Consider the following 22128-nt stretch of genomic DNA (forward strand, 5'->3'; position numbering starts at 1 on the left):
CGATTGCATGGCATCAGCGTGCAGAGTAGTGCAGATGGTTGGGCAGAGCAGCGAACGGCGGCTGCAGGAATTCCAGGGCCAAGGATCCAGTTGGGTGACAAGTGATGCGAAGGCAGAAGCGAATCAAGACTCGGCTACTGGATTGGAAGCTCACATCTCATCACACAGCTCGTTGGGCGCAAAAGGGTTCGGTGGAGAAGTAATTTGCTGTCACTTTCTGATTGCCCGAGAAGGGAAACTAAGAGCGAAAAGAAAGAGGACGATAGATTGTGATTAGACTGGACATCCATAATTTCGGGAATTCTACTGTACTGTGACTTAGTTTACAACAAAGCAAAGAAGCGGTGACCCACGGTTTGTGATTGGCCCACTCTGTCACCGCCACTGGGGCTGGTGATTAACGCCACAGATCCTGCGCTGTGGCGGTGCTGTTCCCTTCACACGGTTTTGCGGATCTCTCTATTGAATAACCTCCTTACCCATGAAACATAGGCGACAAGATAATTCCACGGAATCCGACTGGAGAAGCTACGTAGGTCCAATTGCAATGAGGACGATTACGACGAATGGTGCGATTCCTCGTACTACTCACACATTCAATCCCTGGGCGTAGATTGGACAATGCACTTCGAGTCCGATTAGGGGTGCGTCTCGGGTCATCTGTCTTATCTGTCTCTGCTGATCACAGTCGGTGGACTTGGTCTCAACGTGTACCCCGTAGGCTAGTCCTCTTTCTTTCAAACTAGAGAGTCCCAAGTTCCTCTTTGACTCCATTGATAGCTACGTTCGATCCACGATGGCAGTACTCAAGAGCCATCGAGCTCAACCTCCGTTAGCTCGACTACTATGGGAGCCCAGGTGAGTCGCACTTCATCAGTGGGCGATCAGATCCTCATTCTGTAGCGATAGTGATAGCATGAGGACAGACATGCGACCGTACAATGCGGGGACCGTAGTGGCAGATCACGATATGAGCCCCTGAAGGACTTCAGCTAACGGTAGATCCACTAGGTCCGCCTGGTGCAGGAGTCATCCACGGCATGCTAGGGGTGGTGAGTCGAATATTTTATCGATGGTGCAATTGTTGTGTTTTGGGAGTTCCCGCACCGCCTCCCGAGATGATTCATTCGGTTCGGTCCACCCTTCACTTTGGCTCTTCCACACCCCGGATTGCTGTGCCCTCAGAGAAGGGTAGTAGAAGTGAGCCAATTGATACAAGACCGGATCCAATCATCTCCCGCCGGCAGATCAGATCACCCTGCAATTGCACCTTTGGGAAAGACGCTCGTTGGCTAACGCTGTTCCCACGATGGACACAGTGGATTCAGGAAGCACCTCCGAAGCGGAGGACCCGACCAAAACATGGGGTTCTGACACTGGACGAATTGTTCCGACTTCTGACGATGCGGGCAGCTCTCTGCCTAAAAGTGACTGCGGCATCGGACACCGAGTCGTAGCCAGTCGCTCTGTTTTGGCGTTGGTTATTGACGAAGAATGTGTCTTCGCTGGTTTGCAAGGCGGTGACATTGTTGTATGTTTGAACTGGTCGAGAAATGCATAACTGTCAAAGCTTCTGCTAATTTCTTTGAGCAGGCGTGGTCTTTGGAGACATACGATCTGGTTCTATCCGTGCACGCTCACAAGGAAAGCGTGCTAGGACTCTACCTGTCAGATGACGGCAATCTGCTATTTTCCAGCGGTGGCGACTCGGTGATCAATGTCAGTACCTCTATCAACAATACAGTGTAAGTTGTACTAAAGCTTTGGTAGGTCTGGTCAACGAGGACGTTTGAACGGCTCTACTCCATCCACTCACACCACGACGTGGGTGACATTTTCACGGTGGTGTACTCCAGTATGAATCAGACCATCTACTGTGGCGCCCAAAACACCAGCATTCAGGTAATGAAGCCCTTTCTGTCTCTCGCGTGACTCTTCACTGACCCATGCAGTGGTGTGATCTGTCTGAGGAAGGCGCTGCCTTGAACCAGACCTCATCTGGCAATTCACCCAAACGGACACATCGCTTCTTCGACTCCAAGGGTCCCGACGGATCTCGTGCGCCCGGTTCCTCGGACGGCGCCCAGTCTGTCTCTGGGGGCGGCCGCACCCTGACGTTCAAGCGTGATCATCATAAGTTGTTCGCCCACCATGGGTATGTATATTCTATGCTACTTGTGAAGGGTCTGATTGAATCGGCACCTTCCGAAGAGGCCTTACTTACAGGTGCGGGCGATGGTGTGGTAAAAGTGTGGCGTCTCGGCGAAAAGCCCGGGGCTGTCCCGGCTCAAATCGCTAAGCTGCAGAATGGGGACTCTGTGCTCTCTGTTGCTGTAGAAGGCTCCTTACTTTACTGTGGTCTTGCCGGTGGAGCTCTCAACATTTGGAATCTAGATTCCCATCAGCTTGTCAAACGCATCGCTAGACACACGGGTGATCTTTGGTCAGTCGAAGTTATTGGAGGCGTTGCAATCTGTGGAGACTCGACAGGAACCGTCAAGGTAACTTCCAAATTGCGTTTCTCACTTTCCACGCATCTGCTAATGAGTCCAGAAATTTAATTCACGGTTCGAAGAGGTTGGCGGATGGGCTGCCCATGAGGGCACCATGCTCGCCTCTGCCGCAGGTCGTTTCAAGGACCGATACATCTATGCCACTGGAGGCAACGACAATACTGTTGGAATCTGGGATCTGACAGAGTTCTTCCTGATACAGGATGAGTTACCTCCTATCAGTAATGGTAAGAGGCGTACCCATTGTCGGAACTCGAGAATCCTGCTAATCCAATTTGCATCCAGACGAAATGGTCAACAGTCTTGCTAAATTCGTCTCGTTCAAAACCATTTCGGCAAGCCCCAAGTTCTCCGGAGAGTGCAATCAGGGTGCTGCCTTCCTACGTCGACACTGCAACTATCTTGGTGCGAAAACAAAACTTTTGCCCACAGGCCAAGACACCAACCCCATAGTCTTTGCTCGGTTTAATGCTACTTCGGCTGACAAGGTTGAGAAGACTGTTCTCTTCTATGGCCACTACGACGTTGTTGGCGCTGACACCAACCGACCTAAGTGGAAGTCAGACCCGTACCAGCTCACTTCAATCAATGGGTTCCTCTATGGACGAGGTGTTTCAGATAACAAGGGCCCCATCTTGGCTTCACTATACGCAGCAGCGGACCTTGCACGGACAAAGTCTCTACGTTGCAACGTCGTGTTTTTGATCGAGGGTGAGGAAGAGTCTGGATCCCAGGGCTTCCATCAAACTGTCCGAGAGTATAAGGATGAGATTGGTGCAGTTGACTGGATCCTTCTTGCCAACAGTTACTGGCTCGACGACTATAATCCATGCTTGACCTACGGACTCCGAGGAGTCGTGCATGCCAACTTGGTCGTGACGAGTGACCATCCCGATTTGCATAGTGGGATTGATGGTAGCGCGCTGTTGGATGAACCGGTCAAGGATCTTTCGCTTCTCTTGGCTACCATGGTTGGACGCAAGGGTCGTATCAACCTGCCAGGCTTCCACGACGCCGTTCGCCCTCTCTCCGATGCCGAGCAGAAGCGGTTCGAGGCCATTGCTGATGTGCTGCTGCCTCACCACCCAGAGATTCCTAATAGCCAGGCTCTGATCAAATCCCTGATGTACAGATGGCGTGAGCCCTCGTTGACCGTCCATTCGATGGAGGTACCCGGCAAGAGCGGAGCCACCACGATTGCGCGACGAGCGAAGGCCAGCCTCTCCATCCGTATCGTCCCTGATCAGCAAGCGGATGAGGTGGCAGCAAATCTGACAGCTTATGCGCAAGAACAATTCGATCTCCTCGAGTCGCAGAATGATCTGACCGTTGAAATAACCGGCAAGTCAGACGCGTGGCTCGGAGATCCCGATAATCAGCTCTTCGCGACCCTCTCACAGGCCATTACCGCCGCATGGACTCCCGACCAGCAGACCTCCAAGCACCAGTACCCCGCGCTTCCAGCCCTCTCCAATGGCCGTACGCCCGCGAAGGCATCCGGGCCAGGCCTGTTGCGCAAGGATTCCAACGACAGCCTCGCCTCGCATGTTGACCGAGTGATCAGCTCCACCACCACCTCCTCCGCCGGGAAATCGGGCGTTCACAAACGCTCCACCACCTCAGCGGCTCCCGTGCCAACTTCTTCCACGCTGACCAAAGCGGCGACCGACGATCCGGCCTCACTGCCGGTCTGGGACACATCCGACCCGCCGCCCGAGAGGGGCCCGGTCGCCGGAAACACCTCATCATCCGCTTCGGCCGTGAAACCCATCTTCATTCGCGAGGGTGGATCCATTCCGACGATCCGGTTCCTGGAAAAGGAGTTTTCCGCCCCTGCGGCTAATTTGCCATGTGGCCAGGCTAGCGACAACGCTCACTTGGACAACGAGCGAATGCGGGTGGAGAACTTGTACAAGAGTCGAGAAATCTTCCGGTACGTCTTTGCCAACCTGGTGGATTAGCTATTGCATTGGATGAGGTGCATTCTGCCTGGTGTTTTGTCTTGTGGTCTTTGTCTTTTCGTTTTCCCCTCATTGTGTAGACTATCCTTCTCTATCCAAAAACCTGATGGCTAGGTACTTTTGCAAATGTCTGTTGAAATCGTAGTCTCCCCGTAAACCATGTCCTATCTTTCTTCGCATGGATTCCGAGTCCTGGGATCTCATCCCAGGGCAGTATGTCACGAGTGGGCTCATGGTCCATGCACGTACGTTGACCAACGTCTTGGGGGATTCGCGCGCCCCCTATTGCTCACCGCGGCCAATTTCCATCTCCGCTGTCCACTTGGGTTCCCCGCATGAAGATCCGTTTCATTCGCTGGCATCCGGTGAAAGTATTGTGATCTGCATTGTTTTGGTCATATTCTGATTCCTCTGCATCCTGAGCCCTGGTATTTCTACACATAGCTAGTTCCCAATTCAGCGGAAGCCAATGGCTAGGAGACTCGAGCTTGCTCCTCTTCCGGCTCTCGGATGTTGTGACCCCGTCCCTTTGTACGTGCGTCGTCCGTTTTGCTCACCACGTTGGCCTTTTGGGGGGGAAAGTAGACAGGTCACATTTTACCACAAAGAAGGCGGGGTCCGTGACTGACTTTCCGCCTTGGGGATGGCATATCCATCCTCATTGAAACATTGAACGGAGACTGGAAAATATTCGTACAGGGGAACAAAGGCAAAACGGCCCCTGGCTTTAGATCCGTCGTACTTCCGAGGCCGAAACTGGCGCCGGAAGTGTTGAAGCTGAAAGTATAATAATGATGTTGGTCATCCCGAAAGCAGATCCCCTCCCGTCTTTTTTTTCTCAGAATTCACGTTTTCCCCTTTTCCCTTTTGAAGCATCTTTTCCATTCTTAGTCATGGGAAGCCACGGTGATGATCATATCTATCTGCTGGGGCGAAGTGAGGCCGAGACTACACGGTATGTTCAACGCACTGTGCGTGTGCGTCGACGTCATGACCCCACGTTCTCTCAATGCCCCCAATGTGTCCCCTAATCCCCCCTAATCCCACAATCTCCAACACCAAAACCAATGTTTGAGTACAAGAACAAATTTCCTCATCCGGGCCCTGTACACATGCTCGAGAACGGGCTGGATCGGGCCATGATCTCCTGAGTTGATAAATTGATGTTCCTTCAAATATCACAGTTGAGATAATGGGACCTGCAGGCGACCCGACCCTGTGGAATCCAATCTGCAGGTCGAGAGTCGCTCGAGCAATCCACTTTTTTTTTTTTGATCAATCCAGATCATGGCTAATGATTCCAGTCTCAATAATCAACATCGCTTCCTAGTGGCCATCTCCGGCGATATTATTCATCCATCTATCCCTATCGACACAATCACGGCTGTGGCCGATGTCGGCACTGGAACTGGGTATGTTTTGATTGACCCCACGTGGGCGCCATGCATCAACCTCTCTATACTCTCAAACCATCACAATCCGTTGCCTGCTTCACATTCAAAAAAAAAAAGAAAAGAATTCACTACATATCAGCAATGCCTATTTCAATCAGGAAAAAACAACTATGAAGATACCCAAACTAACCTAAAAAAAAAAACCAGCATCTGGCTCGCAGACCTCGCCAAACGCCTGCCGAATGCACAATCAGTCTACCTGCACGGATTCGACATTTCAGACGCCCAATTCCCACCCGACCACACAATAAGCGGACCTCAAGGTCGAAAGATCCCATTAAGCGTTCAGGACGGCTTGAAGCCATTCCCGCCAGAACACCTCGGTCGCTACGACTTAGTCCACATCCGATTATTGACAGCAGGCCTACTACAAGATGGGTACGCCACCGTATTGAAGAATGCCCGAGACCTCCTAAGTAAAACCCCCCCGCCCCGTCGCAATTCCGCAAAAGAATTCCCCCACGATTGATCAAAAAGAACACCCCCAATCTAACATCAAGACAGCCCCAAACGGGTGGATCCAATGGGAAGAAGTCGACCACACCACATTCTGCACCGACAAACTCCCTGAACACCCCGCCATCACCAAACTACGCAATGCCACCATCGATGCCATGCTCAAAATAGGTATGTGGCCCTTTGCGCCACAGCGCGTCTTCGATGAGATCTCCAAGGCGCAGTTTCAGAATGTGCGGCGCGAGACGTACACGACTGTCGGGAAGGAACATTTGCATGAGATAGCGCCGAAGTGGGTGGCGAATGTGATGCGGGCATTGGTTCCTCCTTCGATGGTGGTGAATGGGCAGGCGAGGAATGAGGAGGAGGCAAAAGCCAAGGTGGAGGTTTTGATTCGGCAGTTTGAGGAGCATTGCGAGGGGGCGTTGCCCTTGGTCAATCTTGGAGTCACGGTTGCGCAGAGGTGTGAGTGATGATTTGTCTTTTTTGGAAAGGATTCACTTGATCGCTTGCACGGGTGTTGTTACTTCTTCGAGGATCACTGGGTCCGAATCTTGGGGTTTATTTTTGGGGTATTGTTCCTACAAGCATAGCATTACGGATAGTCTGGCCTTGAAAAGCTTTCTTTTTTTTCCTTCGTGATGTTGTTCACTTGGATAGGCATGCTACTTATCAAAAGATTGTTTACCATGGTCGCTTCCAGTTACATTGAAAAATGGATAATCGCAGTTTCATTTATGACTTCAAGTGAATTGCGGAAGGCTTACACAGAACCAAGCAAGGAGGAACTCACAAATTTGAAGGCGTATTGAATGTCTCTGAGCTCTAGCCAGCAATCAATTCGAAAGGTAAGCACAATGCCCCCCCCAGGCCTAGATAGAATGGACCCATGTCTCTCTACGGACCCCAAGGTCTCCCAGGGTCGTTGAAGTCTTGGGTGTATAGCTCCACTCCTCTTCTACAGGACATCGTTTGTGATGTCTTCCGACACAACTTCCTAGGTGGTTTACGATTCGACATGGGACCTAACATTATCGAAAGTATTCTGTCGAAAAACCTGGGCTTGGCAAATATACTACTGTATTTACTCTGCACTGTGAAGTGTTGTCCTCGTCGCTAAGCCTGTAACTTTGCGCTTAGCAGTGTGGATTGATACTGACCAGAAATTAATCTAGGGTGGCGGACATGAAAGCTCTTCGCGTATACGCTAGTGACTAAATGAGTAGCCACTGAGGCATTTTCCTGAGCACGCTTACTCTATCGAATCGCTTACTGGCAGATTTTTGCGAGGTCGTACAATACAAAGGACTTAGACACTAATGGAAACGAGCAACAAAGACCTGCCTTCACCGGCAGATAAACCTGGGGTGGAAGGTAATATCCACAAATTTGGTCTGTCTTACACTTATGTCGTGCTAAGCGCCGGCCCAAATACTCTAACTCGAAATAAGCGATTCCTGTTATTAGTCCTGTAATTTTTCAGACCGGAGGAGATGAAGTAACTTTTCTTTGATCTCAGGATTTTGCTGATGCTTAGCGGCCGCTAAAGGGGGTTCGCTATAGTAGCGCTTACCTACAGATCGCGCTATGGGGTCCGCACCCGCGTCCAGTAGTAATTTGACGATATTTGGCTTACCAATTCGAATAGCAAAGTGCAGAGGAGTGCCCCAGTCAGCGTTAAATTAGTTAGGACCGAGGCCCTTATCCAGAAAGAACGAAGTTATAAGCTGCGGTTGGCGTCCGCGTGGATATAGTGTAACAAAGAGGAGATCCTATTTAAGTTTGGCACTGTATTCAAGAAGTACCTCGACCAGAGATATATCTTCGCTAGTAATAATAGCGCCAGTGAGAAGAGATATCCCCCGCACGCTAACCTAATTAAGGTCCGCCCCTCGCGAGAGTAATTCGCGAGCATAGATAGGATCTAATATAGAGCTATAATCAGAGATAAGTCTTAAGACTTGAATAGTGACTAAAAAGGCTAGCATATACCTAAGGATAAGCTCTAGGATAAGCTCGCTATTAGATTAAACAGCGTTTAGATTAAGGCTATAATTAAGAAAGAGTCGTATCAAAGGTAGATCCTGCTTCGACCTACCGTAGAGAGCGCCTATCGCCCAGTCTAATACGCTAGCACCGGTATCGAAGAGTGTAGCCACAATCTCTACGTGCGCCTGTCTAGTTACGGCCCCGAGTCCTCGATCGAGATCCTCGGCAGTTACGCGCCTGCTGGCGAGGAATTCCTGGACCCTTAACAGTTCACCGGTATAGCAAGCATAAACTAAGGCTTTAGAAGAATAAGCCTCGGGACTTAAGGAATAATCTAAGCCCATAGTGTAGGTGACTGTGACTCTTAAGAATAGAAATAGGGTGATCTTTTTCTCGGCCCACAAAGGTCAACCAACGATACCCTTTAATACTAGTCTAGAAGTGGGGTTGGTAGGAGCGGAAGCGAGCCGGAGGACCGGGGGTACCTGTGTAAGAGTACACCCAAGGAGACCACGGCGTCAACCGTTTTGGGTTCCCGGATGCGCTTTTCATGAAGCCAGCCCAGTTTCAACAGACTGGGGCGGAGGTTCTGGCAGCTATTGATTCGGTGGGCACTCACTTAGGCCAACAGATTGAATCAAGCCATCAGCACAACCCAACTCCGGTCCTTGGCCGTTAGGGACTTTGCCGTTTCATGACTTTACCACTATAACGGTGCTATCACGACAAATAATCTTATTCCTTGGCCTCTCTCTAGGAGATCTCTAGTAGTACTACGTGTGAAGAGCAGACAGCTACCTAATATGATGTGAGGTGCGGCGTGATATCGGGGGGATAGAAATTTGACTGCACTACCAGATGCTCGACTGTCATAAGCTGTGGCGCTGAGTCGACCCTCACGACTACTAAACCCGCCTACGGTTCAGCAACAGGGACTCTTTCTAGTCAGCAAATTGCGGTGGCATATATATCTCCTCTTGGAGATCCGGCTACCTGGAATCGGCTTGATTGGATATCCTACTCAGAAGATGCCCATATTGATTGCCAATATTGTAAATGGTCCGGACTCAGCCATGGACTCGGATTGGGCTAATTCTATTCAACGGGCTTCGGCTTCTGGTAAACCGGTCCTCGGCTATATGAGAACGGGATATCTTGGCGTCAGCCAACAAAAATTTGCTTACACGACTAGGCCCGGGCGATTTGGCCAGCTGGAGCGCTCAGATCGAAGAAGATGTCGATATGTGGTACAAGGTCTATGGAAATAGCATTGGTGGCATCTTCTTCGACGAGAGTTGGCCCGAATGTGGCGACAGCATGCTAGAGAGCGAGCGGCTAAAATTAAGAAATAGTAGGAAGGTATTTTAGATCAGCTTCCCCTAAAACGCCTGATTTATCGTTCTTTAGATCTATTCTGATCCGCTATGCAGAATAACCTTCACTAGGGTTATTACTTCTACGCTAGCCGTTAGAGTAGCTCTAGATACTATATTAAAAATATCATTGGGTAGATAGATACCCGAATATAGGTTAATTAGAGCGGTTTTTGAATCGAACTTTCTATATATTCTTATCTTAGTCGCAATAGTTCTAGAAACGGTACGTAATTCCCTCGTTAGCTTACACGGTCTTACGATAGAGATATAAACAATATACCTAGAATGACCTATCTAATCTACAAGATAGGGGTAGGACGAGAAGCTTACTTTTATACTTTCTATCTCTTTTACTTATCATTAATTATTGTAAATTTGGGAGCTCATACGTCAAGTACCTGATATATAATGAAGTAATTACTTCTAATTAGTAATACCTCACTATCAAAGAACGAGGAGTATATATACTGCAACCACACTGGAAAGTTTTTTTATATCTCCCTATCAACTTCACTGGAAAGGGTGCCGTTCTTAGCAATGAGATTGATATTAGTGAGGTCTGCGTATGAAATAAAGCGTAGCGGGATGCATATAATATCCATGTCGTATTCGCACAGCCCAACTCTAATGAGATTCACCATTTCGACTTTGCACGTGCCACCTAGCCGAACTGGGTAGAAACGCATTCCGCTCTCTTTTCGGGCCAGACCCGAACATATTGGGATGAACATGACTCCACCCAGCTCCACCTGACGCCTTTGTGCGCTGCTAAGATGAGGGTTTTTTCTGTACAACCATGGATGCCATGCCACTTTACCATTTTCCTCTTAGTTCCGGAGGCTCAAATGAAGATTTTTGTCGAGTGGGACCCCCCAAACTGAACCCAATCGCGCTTTTGGCTCTAGCCTGAACTCTTTTCATTACATTTGTCCCGAGACTTGAGATGACCAAGCACTTGATCAGCGCACTCGGTGTAAATTTTCTGAGCACGTTCCAAGTGGGGGAATGTGCGGTGCGGCGCGGCGTTCCGTAGGCCCACGTTCTAAGGATCCTTAGCCGGTGGATGCCCAATTATTCTCTCGCATGAGTGATCGGTCCTAGTCTCGTTCGTCCGGCATGAAAACTCGAAAAGCGCAGCAGCTGATTGGTGCATCTGATGTGCGTGTGAAATTTTTTTCAATCGGAATTTTGCTGAGCGGCTCAAGACGGCACGTTCGACGCCCAATCGAAGAAGTCAATAAAGCGCTCATACGGAATGGTATGGAGCTGTGCGGTGGACGGCACCTGCCGGAATTGATGTCAATCGCTTGTCAACAGACGCACCCTACGTAGATCAGCCTGACTAAATAAAGTATGGCAAGTGCGCCTAAAATATGTTTATCTCTCGGTCCTTGCTAGCCGACTCTGCAACAGTCTGGGAGTCTTTCAAGACACTATTTTGTGTCCTTTTCAGCCCTCCTTTTGTAGAAAGAAAATACCCATACGACTATTCGGATCAATAAACATGGCCCGCCTAGAAGACCCACTCGTCGCTCTCTGGGCCAGGCTGAAAAATTCAATACCAGCATGACCAAATACGAGACGTAGATGAAGAATGCAATCATGTCTTTCATTGCAGAAGATCAATGATTTTTGTATATCCGGGATGAGGTATGAAAACATAGAACAAGAGTTTGATGCATTCGCAGAAGAAATAAGAATCAACAATGAATGTATGCAAGCTTACACGGAAAGAAACACGCTTGAAAAAAGTATTCACAGTTGCAACATCTCACTGATCATTGCAGGCACCACCAAGTCTGCAAGAGATCGCCATCCGTGAGCTTGGATTGTGGTCCACGGCCCTTATGACGTCAGGATTGGAAACTCTCTCATGAGTGATATAGAGATATCAGCTTAAGAGAGGTTGATCCTCAAAAGGTCCGCCATCGGCGGGTTTGGGGTGCTGGCCATGCTTCTTGCGACGACGGCGCTTTTTCGACTTGGAGACTGTTTGTGTATCAGGGTTCTCAGAATTCAAAGTATTTGGATCTGTCGCGTCGGTCCTATGACCAGGCGAAGAGTCGCGAGTGTAATGCGCCGAGTGCTCGCCATCTGATGAGCTCGTGGCGGTGGTGTGAAGGACGACCTTGCGAATGCCGTTGACGTCCACGATTTGTTCTGTGATACTACCGCTTCGGGCTGGACCGCGGTGGTGGTATATAAATTCTGTATGAGATTCTGTAGAACGAACACTGCAGGTCCCCGAACTGCTCTTGTGTGTGGATCCAGAGGCAGGTCGGTCTTCACGCTCTTCGTGAACAGCTTCGGGGATAGAGAGATCGGAGGGATATCCTTGTATTGTTGGGAACTCGTACCGTTGGTAACATGATCGACAGATTGGCCTTCATGCGAATTGTAGCCATGGTGATTAGATTCATCGCCATGATAGTCAAGAGAGGTATTTTCGTGGGGGGTGAGGTCTCGGGGACTATGTTCGAAGGTAGGTATGGTGCCGTAGCCAAGCTTCAGCGCGTGCGCACCATCCTTGGCTTCGACTCCCGAGGTAACCAGGCCGGCGCCGATTCCACCCTGGTAGGCGGTGTTTGTGAACAGACGCTGAGAATCAGATGTGCTCTGCCCAGATTCAAAATCGGTCTGGGCTGAGCGAGATGGGGAGTTGCCGCTCCGTTTGATTTTCACTGTGTTGTAACGAGTTTGTCGAGGACGACTGGCGAGATTGGAGGGACCGAGGTGCTTGAGGTGTTCACGGATTTCATCCGTGGCACCTCTCTGGGTAAACCACGGTTCATTGGAATTGGAAGTGTTGTCGGCATGTTGTTTGCGCAGCTGGAATCGTGGAGGAGGCGGTTCCACAGAGCTTCGACGCCGAAAAGGGTCTGAAGGCCTCTGCGCGGATGTAGATCGCGGTTCGTCCTCAAACAACTCACCATCTGTGTGGGAAACAGACATAGGTGGTTCTTCGACAATTTTCCCCTTGGGAACACGGGATTTGGGTGCAGGTGCCATACGGCGGATGGCCTTGTGAACATCGACGAAAACATCAGATTCATCAATGATTTCTCTGTAGGGGCCTGGTCAGTGGAAACAAGCCAGATAGAAAGTCGCAGGGAATCGTACTCGCCGATCAATTCTTCAATCACATCTTCGAGGGTAACAACTCCGAGAGCCCCTCGATCTTCACTTGGATATTCGGATACAAGTACCATATGGGACTTTCCTTCCTGGAAGAAGTTGACGATATCCAAGCAGCTGGTCTCGGGTCGGGTTTCGGGTAGAGTTGCCAAGGCGAATTCGCGAACCCGCTTGCAGTCTTCCGGGTCGTAGGTGATGAGCATTTTTACAAGCAGCATGCCAACAAAGTTCATCGGATTCTCAGGCGCATGGATGGGTATGCGAGAATATCCTTGGGACAATATGAGATCCATTGTATGCTCATCAAGGATAGTATCGGCAGACATGGTGAATACATCTTCCATTGGCGTCATGATGCTTCCGACGGATTTCTCCTTCAGGTCAAGGACGGCACTGATGATAGTGACTTCATCTGAGTTGAGCTGCTCTCCGGCTTCGCCCAGTGTTTTGTGCAAGGTGACGAGAGTCTTCAAGCCGGCCTTCTTGTAGATGGTACCATGGTCTTCGCCAAGGAGCCGGTCCAATAGCTTGGCGACCGGCCAGGCAACAGGTGACATGACATACATCAGGAGCAACACACAGGGTGCCATCCAGGCGCCGATCGGTAGCCCGTAACGAACACAAATAGATTGGGGAACGATTTCTCCGAAGATGACGATCAACGCGGTACTTCCCAGGACCGCCGGCCACCCGCCGCCGAGGGTTCGATCGAGAACGATCGGCAGTGTCTCATTTGTGATCACGTTACTGAGCAGGAGAGTAACAAGTACCCAGTGTTTCCCACGTTTCAACAATTTCAGCACGCTGGCAGCGTTTTTCTTTTCCGAGTCCTCCCCAGACGTCTTGATCACCTGTAAGTAGACCTCATCTTGGCCCATCAAGGCGATTGTCAGTCCCGCAAAAGCTCCACCACTCAGCACAAGGGCTGCGGAAATTCCTAGGTACAGCCATAAGTTGGGATCGGACGTCTCAATCGGAGGTTCGGCATCGATCGGTCGGAGAATGTAAGATGAGAGAACGGGAGCGGCCGATGCGAGAGGAAAGTGACAGAAGGCGAGGACGACGAGCTTGGCCAAGCTTAGCACAAGCGGCCGCGCGGCGAACAGACGAGTCGCGGGCGAATTCATATCAGGGAGTGTCCAGCCACGGGGAGTAATTTGGGGTGTGTTCAATCTCAACGTCACAGCGGGGACATTGCCGTGATGAAAACCCGAGTGTTTGCGGGCGATGGAGGGAAGGGAAGAACGGTGGAATGGAGGGACGAGGAAGATGTCAAGGGTAACGACTAAGCGAAGGTGGGTTTAGCACCGGTATTGTTGCGAGGTCGAGACTCTGACGCTGAATTGGGTTTCAAAGCGAATGGCAGGCACAGTCCCGTGCACCATCGACACCTGGTGGCTTAGGCTCCCAACCGTGGGTCCTCGTCATCACCACCGTCAACTCACTCCACTCCATTCCACTCCACCAAACCTCCACCCATCACTCGGAACCAAGCCGTGTGCTAACGCGTTTCCTCCCGAGTTACGGATAATTTTTTTTTTTCATTTTAATTTTTTTTGTCTTAGTGATATTGAACAAATCATACATCCGTAAAATTCCTCGGGACCTGTTGCCATGTCTGACTAAAAAAGATAAACCATGCTTGAGCCTTGCGAGGGAATGTCGCGAGCTAGAAAAGCTGATCTAGCTGCGAACCACCCATCTTTACACTCCTCGGAAAATATCGAATACAACCGACAGAGCCGCATGGCAAAAATTAGAGGAAACTTTCTCGGCGTCGCGAATGGTGCCGACTAAAAAGTCTTGTGGCTGATCTTGTGCTGAACTAAATTTTTCACCGTTGGGCATCTTTTCACAATGTACGGACTAAGAACTAAATTTAAACTATGTGCCGGGAGAGCCACGAAAACCAAGCCCATTCGGGAAAAGAAATGGGCTACTTCCTCCTGAAGAGTACCTGCCACTGGCCTATGAAGGCCCAGGACTTTGCAGAATAAATTTAGCGGTCAATTTTAAAGGCGCAATCTTTTTCTTGATATGAATAAGTCAAGTGATCTCGTGAACCAGACTGAGGGCGACAAGACGCGGCCGTCGTACGAAAGGACCCCGCCGGAGTTTGTCAAGGCCAGCAGCGACTTGAACAAGATGGCTAATTGACAATCAACGAATCATTGAGTGACAGCTGATGGATGGCGACGTGAGAGTCAGTGGAGAGCATCATGGGCAAATATAGGCAATCATGGGATCGTATACGATGGAAATTGAGTTTTTATGCAAAGATGGTTATCCCAAAATGTAGACTTGTCTGCATCGTAAAATTTCGTAAAGAACCAAAAGCAATGAAGCGTGCTCCGGATGTGCAAACCAAGAACGCCAGGGTATAAGAGAAAAGCAAGAAGAAAGGTCAAAACATGGAACTCCGCTTTTTATCCAGTCGATTTCGGCTGTTGCTCTCTTCCTTATTACGCATAAACCCAAAGAAGCTGCTTTTTTTCGGCTGCACTTGATGTGGGTTCGGCCGTTGAGCCGCGGGCAACGCGCCACTACTCACAGGGGTGGGATGAGAATCCCACGTGGGATTGAGGTCTGGGCTGGGCTTGAGGACTGCCTTGAACCTGCTGTCGAGGCATGAGTTGGGTTGTTGACTGGGCTCGCGGGTCCATGTGGCCCGAACCACGGAGGTAGGGGCTGTTGGCAAATGTTGGAACTGGGCCGCTTTGTGCGACTCTGTGAGGGCGAGGTTGTCGAGGAGGGTGGAGTGGTCCTTGAGATGGAAGGTGAGAGTGGGACTGGGAATATTGGTGAGCGTATGGCGTGGAGGGAACGCTGTGTGGCGGGGGCAGATGCGATCTTGGAGGCGAGGCCGGGTTGGGTCTTTGTTGGCGCGCCTGTTGCTCCTCCATACCGTAGATGTGTTGCAGACGCTTGGTTTCATTGTCGACTTCTGATTGACGCTGGCGTCGGGCCTTTTCCTGAGATCGTTTCTCCGCTGCAAGGAGCTCTTGCGTGCGGCGGGCATTCTCTGCTGCGAGTTCATCCTGTCGAGTCCGGGCCTGTGGGCCTGGTGGCTTTGAATTGAGGGTGTTCAATCGTGGCTGAGAAGGCCTTGTATTCGGCACGACCACCGCCGCGGCAGCTACCGTTTGAGACTTTGGAGTCTCCCTTCCTGCAGGTGCGGCTCGGGGCCGACTGCCGACCGCTGGAGGGCCGGCTGCAGTGATGTGGAATGCCTCTTTGGCCGGACCAAAGAAGATATCGCGAATCGCAACAGATGCGAGAAGCAGCACAACTTCCAGGCCCTTAAAGTCCTCCATTTCAACGCGATAAAGATTCGGTTCATAAAGAGTGAGTTCTTTCAAGCCTTGGAAAAGAGCCACCGTAATATCGGGCTCCTTGCTCTTGCTACGTGTGTCTGGCATGCTTGAGGTCTTGCCATGCAGCAAGCAGGATAGATCTTTCGACAACTTTCCATCTTTGCGCCAACTGAAGCGCAACTTTGGGGTCACGTCTGCGACAGATGGGTCGCTCTGTGTTCGGTCCAGTTTTGACGAGGAGGGGACCCTAAATGTCCGCTGAGGCATTTCGAATTCCCATCTCGCAGGTCTATTCCATGTCTTTGCCTGATAGCGTACAATGACTTCCTGGTCCGGGTTGTAGAGCTGGATTGTGAATTCGTTAGGGAGAATCGGTTCGGGGAGTGGCGGGGCACCGCCATTTGTGCGGATTGCGTCTGCAGACAGACTGGGTTGTGTCCATTCTGGAACCACGGCGACTTCGCCGTAAACGATGTCCGATATGAAGGGGTCATACAAGGCGACACCATAGCGATTGTTCGTGGTGGGGAGAGCGGGATTGAGGGCGCGGAGGGTATAGGCGGGCTCGGGGTCATTTCCGTGCTGTCGATGATAAATAGTGCTCTGCTGAGGATTCTTCGAGTTATTCTTTAGGAAGAACGCTATTGAAGAGTTAGTGTCATGTGCGGAGAAGTGAAGCCGAGGATGACGTCGGGCGTCCAGAGGATGATCCGATCCAGGGTTCAAGGGATAGAGCTTACTCGGCAGGTTTTCATCAATCATGTTGACACTCGACTGGAGACTAATGTGGCCAGCGCGAGTGATATATGATGCACGAAAAAAAGGCCTTGAAGCCGAAGCGGGAGACGCAGCCACAGATGATCGGCACCTATTTTTAGCGGCAGGTTATAAACACCGCCCGCGTTGGAGTTGCCCGGTCGTCTATAGACGAGGCAACATCATTACTCCGTATCCACACGGCTATGTACTCTATCTGATCGCAGGTACCCGGAACCTGGCTGCCTACTATTCTTCATTGGTAAAGCTCACTCGGTCTGTGATTAACTCGGCCATCTATCCAAAACAAGTTTGATTCGCGCGTGCTATCTGTCGAGCAGGGTACCCTTATTCTCGCTCCCCACTTATTTCGCAACAGCCTTGCTTGGGATTATCCGAGTCAGCATTTGCGCAAGGACGAGAGAAAGGAGGGCATCGGGAAACATTACCGTCTTTTGAAGCGCCTTAGCCACCATCCTCCACTCTAGCAGACCGCGTGTCGAAATATCAACAATGGGTGTATTTGAAACCGGTCTTGGCTATGTGTTTTCGCCCTGGAAAGTACAGTCTCCTACGACATGAACGCCTCGCTAGAGCTATGCCAACGTTCAAAAAATTATAAACGTCTCTTATGCAAGGCCCTGCGCGCTTAAACGATGTTTAAGAACCCGAAGTTAGTGAAGTCTGTACATGATTACCTAGTAAGTAGGTGCTATTTTTTGAACGGGTCAACCTGCAAACGACCCGCATATTTCTCTCTCTTGCTTGGTTGGAGCCTAGGGGCTTTGGCTCCAAACCGAAGGAAACAGCAAAATCCTGCCCTTCAATCTCTGGAAAAGCTACTTTCGCGAGCCCACCGGTCAACCGGACGGAGCAAGCAGATCAACAGGGCACAGAAAGACTTCCACTACATCGGGGTAGCGAGTCGCATGGGGATCAGTTGAGGAGTATTCATGATCAGCTCGAAGGCAGAAACCACGTTAACAGCTATAAACTTCTCCACGCAATTCTTGGCTGATGATCGGGAAAATAATAGGTCGTCAAGGGGCGCTCTGAGGTCTTTACATAGGATAACCGAACAACGGGTTCAATTCTCATACAAGATGATCAGTCTGTCCAAAAACATATTCATGCTCGCTAGAGGCGGGATTGTCGGTCTTCGTCGGTCATCTAGCAACCCGTTGTGAACAATTGGTTACTAGAAGAAATATAAAAGTACGTTGAAAAGCCACGGAATGCACGGTTTGCCCAGCAAACTCAATTAAAACAGCTGTGTAAGACTTGAGGCGTCGGGGATGGTTGAATGTTTATCAGGGAAATAGAACACAGATCGCTCCCTCAAAGACGAGATGCTTGCTCTGCACCTCAACCTGGGAGATCTTGCTGGGTTTTGGTGCTACAGCGCGGTTGATCATAAAGGGGCGGCGTTAACATACTGACACGAACATTAAGACTCTCTATTTAACTGACTACTAATAAACGTGTCCTAGAGGTTGGAGGCCAAGCAAGGTAGCTAGCGTTCAGTGCAAACGACGCACTCAGCTAACAGGCACTACCCAAAAATCATGCACAACGTTATAAACGGATAATTCTCCGTCACGTGTAAGAACGGTCATCAATGGAAGTGCAGCAAATATCTAATTTATCGCATATGATGTCTTCTAGGGTCATTTGTGCGGGTCGTGCGCCCAGTGGAATGAGAGTTGGTCAAGTTTTATATGAACAGCCCTCGGAGTAATTGCGAAAATGCCAGGAACCGGAATTTATGTATCTGACTAGCCAAATATGTCTGAATTGTCGCGAATTAAACGTTTATATACCGGGTATATACCGCAATGGGAACACAGTTTATCAATTACTTTCGGATATTTTGATCGTTCGTGGGAATTTTGGACGGTCTCATGTCTTTGGGGTTGGCCGTGAGATTTCGCCCGAAAGTTCCGAAAGTCCCGACTCTTCTACGACACGAATACCGCCTTAAAGTGCCAACGTTCAAACAATTAAACGCCCCCACAAGCAATGTTTAAGAGCTCGGGGCAAGTCAGCTTGGTACATTATTGCCTAATGGCAAGTGCTATTTTTGAACGACTCAACTTGCAAAACGTCTCTTTAATTTTCCTGTGCTAGTTCGGGGCATGTAGTCGTCAAACGGAAAGTAATAGTAAAATCAGACTCGTCAAAAAGTGAGAGTCACTAGAGCTAATCTGTTAAAGTAAACGGGTGTAGCAAAGGCACCGTAGGTCAACAGGGCAAAACGAAGTCTTCCACGACGCCCGAGCGGCGAGTCGGATAGGGACTCGTTGACGAATGTTCTTGAGCAACTCTGAGACGGAAACTAAATTCACGGCATAAACGTTTCGCTCAACGCACTTCTAACCTGGCTATTAGGAAAATGATAGTGGTGAAGAGGACTTATGTGGCCATCTTTACACATGACGGCCGTACAAAGGAATTAGTCGTCATACATGTCAGTCTGTCCAAAAATGTTTTCGGTCTGGCTATGAACCAGGATTTTCGTATGTCGAGCTTCGTCGGTGGTGGAAGCACGAAGGCAACATACATATTACCTCCACCTATGTTATGTCTACGATTGAACACATGCTATGGGTGTAGCTGTCTTATGCCCGAGACTCGGTGAACGGCGCTCCATTCTCTCGCCACAACTGGGCAGCAGTAGAGATGCGCACTAACAACAAACGTTGATGGATCTGTAAGGCAAGACGAAAGAAAGGCGTAATGACCAAGTCTTGTCGAGCCAGCGTTGTGAACATCCGGTTACTAAATTATACTAGAGGTACGTGGAAAATGTGAAGGAATGCACGGTTTCCCCGGTTCAGTCAGTTTAAAGCAGCATCCAAGATGACCGTTTATTTACCCACATACTACCTGAGGGCGTCGGGGAGTTTTTAAACGTTTATTAGTGAAAGGCAACAAAGATCACTTCACTCCGAGTAAGGCACCAGGCCGGGTTTCTCAGCACATCAGCTGGTTTGTACGGACTCTATATCTGGGTTACGCGATCTGGACATTACAGAAGAGCAATCACAGACGAAGCCGCCGCAGAGAACGATGGCAGTTCTTGCTTTTGAAAATGAATGTTCTAAAGTGAGAATCCATTCCGTGTAAAATTTTGAGGACAGATCTTAGCTTCGTCAGCCCGTTTCGAGCTGAGTACTGGTCTCCGGCACCACGAAGAGGTGTCTGTCTTTCGCTGGAGGGCGGGCGGGGTGTACCGGCCCTGGTGCCGAGGTAGACCAACCCCGAACGGGTTCTCACTACGGCCCGGCATGAGGGAAAATAGCAAATGCAGGGAGTCTCGATCCATTGGGGGGCTACCAAGCTTCGACGCGCATGGAAGAGTCAAAGAGCAAATGCAAGAAAAACCCTCTAGTCAAGGCAGGCCAACCCCGAGCGGGTTCTCTCTGCGGCTTGACTTTACAGAGGTCACAGCCTCTGATCGGGGTGCGCTTGTAGCGGCCCGACATTGTCGAGGTAGGCCAACCCTGAGCGGGTTCTCACTACGGCCCGGCATGAGGGAAAATAGGCCAACCCCGAGCGGGTTCTCTCTGCGGCTTGGCTTTACAGAGGTCAGAGCCTCTGATCCGGGTGCGCCAACCCTGGAAGGTTTGTAGCGGCCCGACATTTGTCAAGGTAGGCCAACCCCGAGCGGGTTCTCACTACGGCTTGACTAGCCAAGGCAGGCCAACCCCGAGCGGGTTCCCTCTGCGGCTTGACTTTACAGAGGTCACAGCCTCTGATCGGGGTGCGCTTCTAGCGGCCCGACATTTGTCAAGGCAGGCCAACCCCGAGCGGGTTCTCTCTGCGGCTTGACTGCCGAGGTAGGCCAACCCCGAACGGGTTCTCACTACGGCCCGGCGTGAGGAAAGGTTCCTGATCCTCAGTAGAGCACGGGGGGTCCTGGTGTCTTTTATGCTCCCGTACTACGGTAGCCAGGACGGACCATTAGCGCAGCGCTAGAACCAGCCACTCATTTTCGCCAGATATGATTTAAAACCAATCGAATCGTGCTGATGAGAGATTTTCATAGAGATGTAACCGGACTGGACAAATGGAAGTGCAAATCTTAAGGTACGAATCCCAAGCGAAGCCCAGTAAAAGACACCCAGTTACACCACCCTGCCAGATCTCGACACTCGAGAGTGGTGACATTAATTACCATCGACTTATCAATTCACGCACTAGTCACGTTTAATCCGGTTCAAACCGTTCGAGATGGCGCTCCGTTCGAGATAGGCTATGGCGAAGCACCAAATACGAAAGAGAGCACTAGTCATATCGACTAGGATTACCGAAATATTCAGAGCTTGTTTGTTCTCAATTGTAAGACCCTAAGGGTATTCATTCTTGAACGAGCGGGTATCTAACAGTGGTAAACCTCGGAACCAGTCTGAATCGTTTTTATCGAGGATCTGCTGAGGCCAGGACTAAGACATCCGTATGGCGGTACCTTATCCGGGAAATCTCAACGTCAATAACGCTGGTTCTTCCTTCAACTATCGCTCAGATAATACAGTACATCTTCCTCGCAGCGCGCCACTCCCAAAGCCAGACACAGTTCATCACTAAGTCTTCGCAAAATCTTGAGCGCGTCGCGCAAGCGAAATGGCCTCTTTGTGCCAGAGGCGCAATTCCTCCTTCATATCCTTAACGTAGTGCCAATAGAACCTATTCTGCCGCTCTAGTTCCTTCTTTTGCTGTTCTAGCCGTCGAATCTTCTCCTCACATTCTTTATACTTCGCGGTATGTGACTTATGGTTTACTGTCAGATTTCTCTCTATCCGACGCGACAGTCCCTGGTTTTCCCGCAGGCGTCGGTGTAGTCGACAACGAACGTCCTGCGACTCAGTAGAGCCGTGCAACGGTAAACTCAGTGTTAAAGTTTCTGAGAGAGCGTTCGCCCGAACTACTATCCGTTGCCAGCCCTACATAATATATAACGCACCATTTATTAGCGTGTAACGTGGCTCGAGACGGAATCGCGCGTTTACCTTGTCTGCTTTGCGTTGAGAAGGCCGCTGTTCCGGAGGGTGAACGCTTATAGGCGGTGAACTCCCAAAGGCAGGCCGCATAGCTCGCAAGTCGGCGTTTGGTATGAGACGGGCTATTTTCTTGTTTGTGGAAAGGCAGAATAGTGTGTGAAGAAGGAAGAGTGT

General features: G+C 50.1%; 4 protein-coding genes across 4 annotated transcripts; 2 read left to right on the forward strand and 2 right to left on the reverse strand.

Moving 5' to 3' along the window:
* Positions 1-1309: 1309 nt before the first annotated feature.
* N7477_009517 (glutamine amidotransferase subunit DUG2) lies at positions 1310-4474 on the forward strand (the record flags this gene model as incomplete). The annotated part of the gene is made up of 6 exons (XM_056971178.1): positions 1310-1531; positions 1594-1719; positions 1771-1902; positions 1953-2501; positions 2554-2740; positions 2799-4474. 6 exons carry the CDS (start codon positions 1310-1312, stop codon positions 4472-4474), a joined length of 2892 nt encoding a protein of 963 aa, XP_056818157.1.
* An 893-nt stretch (positions 4475-5367) lies between these two features.
* On the forward strand, positions 5368-6857 carry N7477_009518 (putative LaeA-like methyltransferase; the record flags this gene model as incomplete). Its single annotated transcript, XM_056971179.1, has 4 exons — positions 5368-5429; positions 5779-5886; positions 6076-6344; positions 6433-6857. The coding sequence occupies 4 exons, from the start codon at positions 5368-5370 to the stop codon at positions 6855-6857; spliced, it is 864 nt and encodes a 287-aa protein (XP_056818158.1).
* A 4783-nt stretch (positions 6858-11640) lies between these two features.
* On the reverse strand, positions 11641-14500 carry N7477_009519 (putative DUF21 and CBS domain protein (Mam3); the record flags this gene model as incomplete). Its single annotated transcript, XM_056971180.1, has 4 exons — positions 11641-12053; positions 12107-12813; positions 12870-14169; positions 14470-14500. The coding sequence occupies 4 exons, from the start codon at positions 14498-14500 to the stop codon at positions 11641-11643; spliced, it is 2451 nt and encodes an 816-aa protein (XP_056818159.1).
* A 788-nt stretch (positions 14501-15288) lies between these two features.
* N7477_009520 (uncharacterized protein) lies at positions 15289-16960 on the reverse strand (the record flags this gene model as incomplete). Its single annotated transcript, XM_056971181.1, has 3 exons — positions 15289-15710; positions 15790-16839; positions 16939-16960. The coding sequence occupies 3 exons, from the start codon at positions 16958-16960 to the stop codon at positions 15289-15291; spliced, it is 1494 nt and encodes a 497-aa protein (XP_056818160.1).
* Between the last annotated feature and the right edge of the window lie 5168 nt (positions 16961-22128).

The sequence above is a fragment of the Penicillium maclennaniae genome (genome assembly GCF_028827695.1).
Source record: "Penicillium maclennaniae strain IBT 15551 chromosome Unknown utg000008l:1.0-3552695.0:1.0-3555053.0, whole genome shotgun sequence".
NCBI lineage: Eukaryota > Fungi > Ascomycota > Eurotiomycetes > Eurotiales > Aspergillaceae > Penicillium > Penicillium maclennaniae.